The 13,044-nt window shown below is 32.6% G+C and overlaps 1 protein-coding gene across 1 annotated transcript; it reads left to right on the top strand.

Moving 5' to 3' along the window:
* The first annotated feature begins 514 nt into the window (after positions 1-514).
* On the top strand, positions 515-5,767 carry LOC147807208 (uncharacterized). The gene has a single exon (XM_087168826.1). It carries the CDS (start codon positions 515-517, stop codon positions 5,765-5,767), a length of 5,253 nt encoding a protein of 1,750 aa, XP_087024952.1.
* The last annotated feature ends 7,277 nt before the right edge of the window (positions 5,768-13,044 follow it).

Below are 13,044 nucleotides of genomic sequence, written 5' to 3'. Positions count from 1 at the left end.
TTCTTTCATTTCTAAACAAAAGTCATACTTTTCTTCAAGTCTGTAAGCACACAACTTGTAGCAGACATAAATTTCGATAAATTAAATCTCAAAATAACCCTTTTCATTTAAATTCATCTGTATTAAATTTAAAAGTAAGCTATTTTATTTCGATTAATCTATATTGTTAGAGATTGTAATATGTTTTTATAGTTGGTGTCACGTGACTCTAACTGCTGCTGCTTTCATTTAATTTTTATTCTTTAACTTTGGTTTTTATGTTGGCAACTTTCTTGAAATGTTTTGTGTTGATTTTTTTAGTGTTCGAATTAGTTAGGTTTTGAAAATATCACTAAATTGAGATTGCTTTAGAATTAATAAATGTTTATTAAGTTTTAATTTGTATCTGTTTATTCATCTGTAGAACTAGTAGTTCATTTGAATAACATTAAAAAGGCGTCCGTGAAATTTATTTGTTTGCTGCAATTTACATTTTCTGGCGTCCGTGACAGGACATTTTTTCCGATTCGAAACAATGTTTCAAGCAGCAAAAGGATTTAAAAAAGAAGATTTGTTGTTCGTCGCTGAAGAAATTGGCGCAACATTACCACAAAAGGTCACAATATCGGAACTGAAAGAAGCAATTTTGAAAAGTAAGCAGTATTCCGAAGATCCACAGTTTGTTGAAGATATTTTGGTAACAACTGTTAGTGACCGGAAGCATAAAGAATTGGCAGAGGCGGATCAAAAACGATTAGAATATGAAGAAAAGCAAAAACAGTTAGAATGTGATGAAAAGCAAAAGCAATATGAAGAACGGGAAAGAATAAGATTACATGAACTGGAGTTGGCGCGAATTCAAGTAAACTCGCCAGTGGCAATAGCAGGTGAGTCCGAAAATTCTATGATTACTAGTGCTAGGAGGAAATTTAATTTACCCAAATTAGAGTTTCGACAATTCAGTGGGGATATCAAGGAATGGTTACCTTTTTGGAGCCAATTCCAACAGATTCATCAAGATGTAGATATTGCTCCCGAAAATAAATTTCAGTACCTTATTCAAGCTACTGTAAGCGGATCTAGAGCGCGAGAAGTTGTAGAGAGCTTTCCGCCAACCGGAGCTAACTACGCCAAGGTAATTGATAGTCTGAAAGCTCGGTTTGGAAGAGATGAACTTTTGGTAGAAGTTTATGTTCGCGAACTATTAAGATTAATAATTTCGGTTCAGAAAAATGAAAAAATTTTAATGACTTCTCTCTATGATAAGCTTGAATCGTACCTTAGAGCATTAGAGACACTAGGAGTAACAACTGATAAATGTGCTTCAATACTTTATCCAATGGTTGAATCTTGTTTTCAAGAAGAGTTCCTGAAAGCATGGAACAGAAGTCCTTCTTACGCAGCTTCAACTGATGCTAAAGAACGACTGAACAATTTGATGAATTTCCAGAAAACCGAAACTGAAGGAGAGGAAAGAATAAATTTAGCCATGGCTGGGTTTGGTTTGGGTTCAAGTGAAAATCGCCAAACTTTTAAGAAAAAAGGAAAGCCTTTGATTTCAGGTAGAGTGCCTACAGCTGCCAATTTACTTACTGCGGCTTCAAAAGAGGTAAAGAAATTATGTGTTTTTTGTTCTGGAAAGCACTCCAGCTCAGACTGTTTCACCGCTCAAAGGATGAGTTTAGCCGAGAGACAAGATATAGTAAGAAAAAACCAGTGTTGTTTTGCGTGTTTGAATCCTGGTCATCCAGTACGTAAGTGCAAAATGTTTATCAAATGTATTGTATGCGGTAAAAGACATGTGCCACTTATGTGTGAGAAGCTAGATACCCGAGGTAAAGAATCAGGAGAAAGTGGTGAGAAATGTGAAAGTTCTGAGATTAACATGTCTAACATTACTTATGGTCCCAAAGTGTTTCTTCAGACATTAAAAATCAAACTGGTTTCAGATAACAAGGAAATTCTAGTGAGAGCTGTAATAGATTCCGGATCCCAAAAAACGTATATTTTGAAAAGTCTCGTGGAACAAATGGGATATACTCCGGTAAGAAAAGAAACACTTATACATTCTTTATTTGGTGGTATTAACTCTGATAAGTATGAACACACATGTTATAGAATTCGATTAAGAAATCCTAAAAGCAGCATAACTTGTAACATGGAAGCTTTGGATCAGTCTTCTATATGTGATAACATTACACCTGTAACTTCAGGTCCGTGGATCAAGGAGCTTCAGGAAATGAAGATTACTTTATCAGATATTGGTAATGAATTGCAACCTGTACAAGTACTTCTTGGAGCTGACGTGATAGGGAAGCTTATGACAGGTCAGCGTAAAGTATTAACTTGTGGACTTGTCGCCATAGAAACTTTACTTGGTTGGACTTTGTCGGGAAAAGTGCCTGAAAGCGATACATCTTTATGCAATTCTATGTTGGTAACTTCTCTTTTAGTGAAAGAAATGGATATATCAGATATGTGGACATTGGATACCATAGGGATACAGGATCCATCAGAACAGGAGACTAAAAAAGAACTTTATAACGCTTCGGTAGATCATTTCTTAAAGACTGTTAAAGTTGAAGATCAACGTTTCCTTGTTAGTCTACCTTGGCTTGACGTACATTTGCCTTTGCCCGACAATTTTAATTTAGCACTAAAAGGGTTGCAAGTAACAACTCGGAAGCTTAAAGCAGAAAATTTGTTTGAGGAATATGGAAATGTTTTCAAAGAATGGGAACGAGAAGGCATCATCGAAGAAGTTCCTGTAGAAGAACTGAAATTGACTTGTCACTATATGCCGCATCGTCACGTAGTGAAGAAGAACAGTACAACAAAGATTAGGCCGGTGTTTAATGCTTCGTCTAAACAAAAGGGACATCCCAGTCTTAATGACTGTGTTGAAAAGGGCCTAAATTTGATCGAATTAATTCCTTCCATAATGACAAGATTTCGCCTCCATAAGTTCGGCATAACAGCAGATATACGCAAAGCTTTTTTGCAAATAGGTCTCCATAAGCCAGATAGAGATTTTCTACGTTTTCTATGGCACGACGAACAAGGTGAGCTCAAACATTACCGTCATCGAAGAGTTGTCTTCGGTGTTTCTTGTAGTCCCTTTTTGCTTGCGTCAACCATACGATACCACTTAGAAAACAAACTAGATGAAGCCACACAAGGAAATGGAAGATATCCTGAAGGCATTATCCGCCAACTGCTACTCAGTTTTTATGTAGATAATTGTTTAGTTAGTGTTGAAACTGAGCAAGAGTTAAAACAGTTTATTGAAGTTGCCACAGAAATTATGGCTGAAAGAAAATTTGATTTAAGAGGGTGGGAGTTCACTAATCCCGCTGAATCCACTGTAAGGTCAACAAACATTCTAGGAATGATATGGGACAGACAAAGTGATACTCTTTCCATAAATATTCCTGATGTTAATGAAACAAAGAATGAAGTGATCACAAAGCGAAATATTTTATCAGCTTCACGCAAAGTTTTTGATCCCATAGGGATAACCTGTCCAGTGATGATGCGTCCAAAACTTTTGTTACAAAATTTGTGGAAGTCTAAAATTGGTTGGGACGCTGAAGTTGATCAAAAAACGGGCGAAGAATTTCTAAGATGGTTAAATGAGCTTGAATGTTTGAAGAATGTGAAGGTAGCAAGATGGTTGCACTGCGAAAAGGGAGTTGAAAATATTTCACTTCATTTTTTTTGTGATGCAAGCAAGTATGCCTATTCGGCAGTAGTCTTTCTGCGAGTTTGTTATATGACTAATGTTTATGTACAGCTGGTACAAAGTAAAACAAGAATTGCCCCTTGTGGGAAAAAAGAGACAACAATTGCAAGATTAGAACTTCTTGGTGCCACAATATCTGCTCGTCTATCCACTGAGGTACGAAAAGAGTTTAAAACCCACAATGTGTATTTTTGGACAGATTCCACCACAGTGTTAGCTTGGTTGAAAAGAGAAGAAACGTGGGGTGTATTCGTACAGAACCGTGTTCAAGAAATTAGGAAACTGACACCAGTTCAAGCATGGAGACATGTACCTGGATCCTTGAATCCCGCGGATCGGCCAAGTAGAGGTTGTTCAGCTAAGCAATTGTGCCAGTCAAAATGGTGGGAGGGTCCCTGTTGGTTGTACCTTCCATCCCGTGAATGGCCAACTAACGACTCAGAGGAAGATGTCAATGAAGAAGAAGTGATTAGAGAAAAAAGAAGAACGATCGTATCTTCAATTGTAAATATTGAAGTTACAGAAATATGGAGCGATCATTTTTCCTCTTACAGTAGAAACATCAGAGTGGTGTCATGGATTCTTCGTTTCATACATAACACATCACATGAAAATAAATTAAAAGGTAACTTGAGCTATGAAGAATTCAAAGAAGCAGAAACTCAAGTGCTCAAATTCATGCAATTAAAAGTGTTTCAAGATGAGAAGTTTCTTAACAAAATGCAAGCATTTAGAGATGAAAAGGGATTACTGCGAATAAGAACCAAACTTGTAAATAGTGATGAAACTGAAGATTTTAAATTTCCCATTCTTTTACCTGGTAATAGTTTCGCTATGAAGTTAATACGAGAAGAGCATGAGAAATCAATGCATGCTGGTTCTTCTATCGTACTTGTCAGACTTAGGGAGAAGTTTTGGATTCTTAAGGCTAAAAAGTTAGTAAAAGATGTCATTTCTAAATGCGTGACATGCAAGCGTTTCAAATCTAAACCAGTTGAAGTTCCCTTCGCTCCGCTGCCTAGAGAAAGAGTTACCTTGACAAAAGTCTTCGAGGTAAGTGGTGTAGATTATGCTGGTCCTCTCTACTTGAAGTCAAAAGGAAAAACTTGGATCGTTTTATTTACGTGCGCCGTTTACCGAGCGGTCCATTTTGAACTGGTACAATCACTCACCACAGATGCTTATATCCAAGCCCTCAGACGATTCATTGCCAGACGAGGCCGGATTTCAATCCTTTATTCCGACAACGGCACAAATTTTGTGGGAGCCAACAGAGCATTGAAAGCATTAGATTGGGACAAAATAGCCGCATACTCAACCGCTCAGAGAATCACTTGGAAATTTATTCCACCTACCGCAGCATGGTGGGGTGGGTGGTGGGAGCGAATGGTCAGAATGCTCAAAGAACTGCTACGTCGAGTTCTAGGGAAATATACCATCGATTACGAAGAACTCTACACGATATTGTGTGACTGTGAGTCAGTAATAAATTCAAGGCCACTCACTTACATACAAGATAATCCAAATGAATTAGTACCGTTGAAACCCGAAATGTTTATTCACGGTGGCGGTAACAGCGAAACACCAGATCTAGATAATGTAGACCGATCTTGCCTCATAAAACGAATAAAGTATTTACAGAAGCTACGTGAAAATCTCAGACAAAGATTCAGAAATGAATACCTTGCTCTTTTAGTCCACAAAGGGGTAAGAAGAAATAACGTTTTAGACGCTGGTGATGTTGTGTTAATAGGACATGACAATGTCCGTCGCATCGATTGGCCACTTGGAGTTATTTTAGAAATTTTTCCTGGTAAAGATGGTATTCCTAGAGTTGCAAAACTGAGGACCAGTAAGGGGGAAAGGATCCGTCCATTTCAAAGGCTTTACCCATTAGAAGTGTCTACCAAAACTGATATTGAGGTCTTAAAAGCTGCTAGAAGGACTGACGATTTTGTAGAAAACAATGAAGCTTTAGAGGTGAATTATTTTCCTAAAACTAAGTCAGGAAGAATCATCAAAGTTCCTGTTCGGTTGGACTTATGAGCATTCTTTTTATTTTTAGCTCTAGTAGTTTAAAGTTCCAACTTTCGTAAAATTTTGGTTGCAAAGTTCAATAAGCCTAACTTTGCAAGGTGGGAGTATGTTAGAGATTGTAATATGTTTTTATAGTTGGTGTCACGTGACTCTAACTGCTGCTGCTTTCATTTAATTTTTATTCTTTAACTTTGGTTTTTATGTTGGCAACTTTCTTGAAATGTTTTGTGTTGATTTTTTTAGTGTTCGAATTAGTTAGGTTTTGAAAATATCACTAAATTGAGATTGCTTTAGAATTAATAAATGTTTATTAAGTTTTAATTTGTATCTGTTTATTCATCTGTAGAACTAGTAGTTCATTTGAATAACATTAAAAAGGCGTCCGTGAAATTTATTTGTTTGCTGCAATTTACATATATATTTAGAGCAGTGATTTATTGCAAATGAAAGAATATCTTTATTTTGATTATATCAAGTTCAGATATTTAAAAATACCTTCCAAAATAAAAAATTTACTCGCTTAACCGACAATAATTAATTAATCGACACGATTACATTGCATAAGCCATTAGATTCATTTTAATATCTAAAATTGTTGGATGACTAAATGAAATTTTTTGTATGTTATCATTTATTTTACTTTCTTATATCAAACTTGCTTGTAAAACAAGAATACAAGAGATAAAAAATAATAATGATTAGACGATAAAGAGATTTCACTAAAAATGTAATAACTCATTTTGTCGTTCGGAAATAAAAGAAAAATTAATTATGTTGAGCGAAACTACTGCAGAACACTTCAAATGATTTTTTCCTGAAATTTAAAATGGAAAAAATTACCATTTAGGTGAAACAAATTTTAAAAAAGTGCGAAGGATTAAAGGAAGTTTAATTTAGTTGTCTCTTTGTTTTTCAAAAGTGTTTTGTGTCAGCAATTTGAAATTTTTTTTCTATATTTTAATTAGCGTCACTCGTTTTGTAACATAAGTATTTCATTATAAAATTAGTATGGAAACTTTTTAAAATTTGAAAGAATAAATAATCTATTTCAGTTATTTTCTTTTAAAAAGAAGGAAACTTATTGTAATTTGAACCAGAGATTTTAATTTCTGAAAATAAATTAGGTTGCCGCTATGTTCCATGATATCAGTCACAATAGTTTCAAAAATGATTCCTCAAAAAAAATCACAAATCAAATTTTTTCAGTACAGCTTCCTTACTTACAACTGCTGTTACTTGGCGTCATAAGTTCTATTGCAAATATTAAAATCGCAAAATAAGTATAAGTCAGTTTGAAATCAAATCTTCACGAAGTCTATTTTGACTTCAGATTTCAAATATTACTCATTTTATTCAAAATCACCTATTGACGCAGTAAGATTTTGAAAAAAATTAACAAAGAAAGTGTTGCTTTTCTTTGATAGTTTACTTGGCGTCATAAGTTCTATTGCAAATATTAAAATCGCAAAATAAGAATAAGTCAGTTTGAAATCAAATCTTCGCGAAGTCTATTTTGACTTCAGATTTCAAATATTGCTCATTTTATTCAAAATCACCTATTGACGCAGTAAGATTTTGAAAAAAATGAACAAAGAAAGTGTTGCTTTTCTTTGATAGTTTAATATGATTATATCAAAATATTGAATTGATTTTCGGATAATTGTAAAAATTACAGTATAATATGTCGGATTACAGTATAATATGTAGGATTACAGTATAATATGTAGGATTACAGTATAATATGTAGGATTACAGTATAATATGTCGCAAAATTACAGTATAATACGTGGGATTACAGTATAATATGTTGCAAAATTGCAGTATAATATGTCGGATTACAGTATAATATGTCGCAAAATTCCAGTATAATATGACAGATTACAGTATAATATGTCTCAAAATTCCAGTATAATATGACGGATTGCAGTATAATATGTCGCAAAATTACAGTATAATATGTCGGATTACAGTACAATATGTCGCAAAATTACAGTATAATATGTCGGATTACAGTATAATATGTGTCAAAATTACAGTATAATATGTCGGATTACAGAATAAAATGTCGCAAAATCACAGTATAATATGTCGGATTACAGTATAATATGTCGATTACAGTATAATATGTCACAAAATTACAGTATAATATGTCGCAGCGCGGGATGCAGGAAGTGCTGTGCCATGCTGATAGCTGACTGTGCTGAGTCACGTGCTGTGACTTCATGTGAACTTATGCGTTTAGTTAATTAATAGATTTGCTCTCTCCTTTCAAAACATTTTAGTAAAATATTATTATTTTAATTATTTCATTGAAATAATTTGTGTAAAGAAAGAAAAGCAGGAAATGAGAAAAAGAATTCATTGTACTTACAAGATTTTTTATTTTATTTCCAAAGCCCACCTGTGTTAACATTCGATCAGTTCAGGTATTTCCAGATTTGTTGGCCACTCTTACAGGGACACCATATTAGGTGGGCCAATGTTGCTCCTACAGTAAGGACAGGTAGCACAGAGAATGAAACAACATCAATGTCTTGTCCGGGATTCGGAACCAGAACCTTTCTAATGCAAGGCCAGTTCCCTGACCCTTACACAGTCCGATTGTTTTGTACTTTCAATATAAATTGTTGAAACTGCAACTTAGTCAATTGTAATAATTTTTATTGAAGGTTGCAAAGGATTATTCACAGTTATGGAGCAATTAGAAATAAATGGAGATGCAGCAGTTAAAAAATATGCTCAAAATGAAGATGACCGCAGAATTTCATCTGCTACTCTAAAAACATATTAAGTATCACATGAGGGTAAGATCAACAAGAAAAGACAATGCTAGACTAGCACTTGAGACGGACGGAAATGACAGAGCAGAATTATTTTATGGATCTAGTATTTATATACTATAGTTAGCTGCATATTTTTTATATTTATATGGATTGTTGATCACAAAATTTGAACGAAATTAACTCGAATCCTACTTTCTGCATCTCCAACAAGTGCAATACTGAACCAATTTACTTCAAATTTTGTCACAACGTTCGCAGTAAATTCATTTTTCGTTGAATGGTTTTTAATTGGGGTGACTTGTTTTGAGTAATTCACGAAAATGTAACTCATTTTAGGTCATTTCTTAGAAATTTTTCTTTCAGAACATCGCTCTTTTGTGAGAAAAAAATTACATTTAAAAACTTTATCTATATAGTTTAAAAAAATCAAGGCGGAAACAAATTTGAGTGTTTTTTTTTTCAACTTAAATGTACAGAAAGTTATGGGTAATTTAAAAAATAAGTTATAAACATCATATTATATAAGTCCTAATTTTTTAAATTGTTGTATTTGTAATACGATAAAAATAAAAATAAAATGTGCATAATAAAATTTTAAAACATGTATTAAGTTATATTAATCCCAATTGTTGCCAAATTCGTTAAAAAATTCTTCTTTTTACAGGATTCTACAGTGCTTGTTACCCCTTAAGGACTATAAACTCATCATTTATCTAGACATGCGCTACTTCAGTGGGAATTCCTATCGTCACTTTCGTTTAAAAGAAATATTCTAATACTTTTCAAATCTAAATTCGACACACCTTTAGCCTTTGACACTGACTACAGTAGTAGGGTTTTAGGGCTTCTGCGCCAGGGGTCCGGGGGTCCCGCGGATGTACTCTTGAAGGGGGTTGGGGGGATCCATGTAGGGGGCGTGGTCGAATGCGGGATCCGGGGGATTTTCGGGGATCCCGCGGGTGTACTCTTGAAGGGGGTTGGGGGGATCCATCAAATGTGACAGCTGCTATAGTTGAGGGTTTTTCTTTAATTATTTTTTTTTTTGTTATCATTTTTTTTTTATTTTGTAATTATTTTTTTAATCTTTATTTTGTAATTAAATCTTTTTAATTGTTACTTTTTATTTAATTTTTAATCATTACTTTTCATTTATTTTTTAATTATCACTTTTCGATTTTTTTAATCTTTAATTTTTAATTATTTTTTTTTCTGATACGAATGATATTTGAAAAAGGACACAAAAATGAAACCCGATGTCATACAATCAGGATTGAACATGAATCAGGCTTTATTAATAATCAGTCTGTAAGATGAAACATGAAAGTAATCTTGCAAGATAAAACTTGAAAGCAATTTTGCAAGATAAGACATGCTTCCGTAGGGTGGTCTAGAAAGACGAAGTAGTACATTGAAATGTTTCGTTCACTTCTTGTTCGGTCTTGTTTCATTAGATCTTTCTCGAATGTTCCATGGGGGTGGAGTCAGAAAATCATGTCGTCATTTTCTGTCAATCAGAATAAACTTAACTGAACTAAAATAATGATGTCATTTTTAACCAATCAGAACAAGCATTACATAGCCACTCGCAATGCATTCTGGGTTGTCGACTACAGTAAAAAATCTGATGCATTTGCCTTGTAAGTTAACATTTTTATATAAGAAAGTTACGAATGATAAAATTCTACATGAAGAAAAGTGTTTTAAAACTAAAAACACGCCAGTTTTATTATCAACTGATTTACAAGAGTTCTATTCAAATATTGTGAGCAAACTCTAAACAGAAGCTGAAGATTTTGTAAAAAAGGACTCTGATTAGACTTCGGAAAAAATTATTGCATTCGAGATTCGTGTGAGTAAGTACAATCCTTTACGAGGTTCAAGATTTATTCCACTACCTCGTGGTATTTTTGAGAGAAAGGCAGTTGTAAATGTTACAAATAATGACAATGAATGTTTTAAGTGGGCAGTTCTCTCTGCTCTTCATCCTGCACAGAGGAATCCAAACAGAGAATCCAATTATGCATCATTTGCTGATACATTGAATTTCTCGAATATACCGTTTCCCGTTAAGCTTCAAGATGTGCGAAAATTTGAGAAGATAAATAGTCTCTCAATAAATGTGTATGGATTGACTGAAAAAAATGATGTTTTCCCTTTAGTTATTACTGAAGAGGAAAAATCTCAGCACATCGATCTCCTATATTTGAAAACTGAAACTGATTCACACTACAGCTGGATAAAAAACCTTTCCAGTATTCGCGAAAGCATCCAAAGAAATTTATTTGCCAAAGGTGCTTACAATTTTTTACGATCGATGAAATTCTTCAGCGGCATAAAATAAGTTGTAATCAACATGAAGTTGTACGAGTTAAAATGCCTACAGATAGATGGCTCAGCTTCAAAAACGTCAAGCATACTCAGTCGGTACCTTTCGTTATTTATGCGGACTTTGAATGTTTGACAAAACCTATTGACTCTTGTGAACCCAATCCAGATGTATCATATACAGAAATGTACCAGAAACATGAGCCAATTAGTTTCTGTTATTACGTTTGTTATATGGATGGATTTTACAAACCGCCTTTTGTTTATCGTGGTAGTGATGCAGCGAAAAGTTTCATGGAAAAAATACGAGGTGAAGCTGAAGAAATTTAAAATTCGTACTAGAATCCAAAGCCAATGCTACCATTAACCATGGAACACGTCGTTCGGATTTACGGCTATCAATGTAGTCTTGTCATTTTTGAACCCAGAAGACAAGGGAACTCCTAGATCTTGAGACAATACATGTCTTCGAAGAGGACTTTGTGAGTACCCATGTTATATGAGGTGGAAAACCACGAAAACCTCCTACACTTTGTGCGACGACAAACTTGGGGACTTGGCTTCGTTAAATGCTTCATCATTTTGAAAAATACTAGCATAAATAGTAGACACGAGAATTCGTTATTCATGTGAGAATTCGTATAGTATAATGTCATCTGCTTTTAATGAAGGAGACTATTACGTAATTGATTAATCCATAAATTACTTTATCTAATACATAATTTATAACATAATTAATTAATCTGTGATATAATTAATCTATTACGCAATCACACTAATGAGGAAATATGAATATGATATTAGCAATGAGTGGTTGTTAGTTAAAAACTGGACTGATGCCTTTGGTTTCACCTAATTTTTAGATTTGCTATTTTGCAAGAGCTTCAACACGCATTAATATAGATATTTAAGAAACATAAATTTTATTAATTTTCTATAAAATCATTTATAAAAGAAAAACTATTATCGAATTAAAAGCTAATATATAACAATATATCTATGCTGTTTATTCAATCATATTTTTAAATACAATAAAAAAACTTGCTTCATCTTTAAACTTATAATTTTATCAACTAATATAATTTAATTATTATACTAAAATATAAAAGTACTTATTTTTTAATCTCATGAAAAAATATTGAATTAATTTTATTTTCGATTAGAAAATGAATAACGACATATTTACTTAATAGAATCAATTATATATTAAATTTCCTTAAAATTACAAATGAATTAATTTAAATCTAAAAAACATATAAAGGGAATTTTTACCGCTATAAATTCATTTATATTCAAAACATATTCCTTTTATTATTTAATATTATAATAATGCAAATAACTTACTTTGAAAATACGAGTAAATTCAAAAGTATATAACCTTTAACGGACACTGATTACAGAACTTGGGAGAGTCAAGTTATCTATTTTCTCACAAAATTTTACAACGATAATTTCCGTCCAAAATTTTGCGTTTGGGGTTTATTCACGCCTTAGCAATTACTCATATTATAAAGTATAACATAGTGGTTCATACTTATTATAGAACATGGGAATATAACTATTTCTCAGAAAATTCGATTCAATTACCACCGCATTTAGATGTAAATAAAAAAATTTATAGTAAAAATAAAATTGTTAAGAAACTTATGATGCATGCTCGCAGAAGTGTTTGGGTGAAACTTTGAATAAAATTTTATTTACTTTATTGAAATATATTTTGTCTTCTTTGATCATTTTCACAGGTGAAAAAGTTTATATTATCAAGAAAAATTACACCCTTTAATAATTAATGCAAAAAGTTTTAGAAAAATATATAGAATTTACTGAAAAACTAGAAAATTATTACAAAAATTTAAAACATATTTTTGAAAAACTTGAAAATTATTTATATTATGAATTATTTCTTGAAAAACTGTAAAATTATTTTCTCAAAAGAGAAAATTTTTTGCAAGAACATAAATATTTTTCTAAAAGATAGAAAATTTTTTTATAAAAATAAAAATATTTTCTGAAATATTAGAAAGTTTCCCTCAATAATAAAAATATTTTCCGAAAAAGTAGAAAATTTTGTTGAAAAGTTTGAAATATTTTTGCGAAACTAGCAAATTTTTAACAAAAAAAAAAATAATATTTTTTTAAAAGAGAAAATTTTTTGTGAAAACATAAATATTTTCTTAA

This window comes from Parasteatoda tepidariorum, chromosome 7 (genome assembly GCF_982258835.1).
Source record: "Parasteatoda tepidariorum strain Cologne lab strain chromosome 7, Ptep-v5.0, whole genome shotgun sequence".
Lineage (NCBI taxonomy): Eukaryota > Metazoa > Arthropoda > Arachnida > Araneae > Theridiidae > Parasteatoda > Parasteatoda tepidariorum.
Note: the sequence above shows the minus strand (reverse complement) of the source record. Positions and strands in the feature narration are given on the sequence as shown.

What these genes read in the sequence shown, in the direction of transcription:
- LOC147807208 (XM_087168826.1), top strand. Translation starts at nt 515, where the DNA reads ATGTTTCAAGCAGCAAAAGGATTTAAAAAAGAAGATTTGTTGTTCGTC.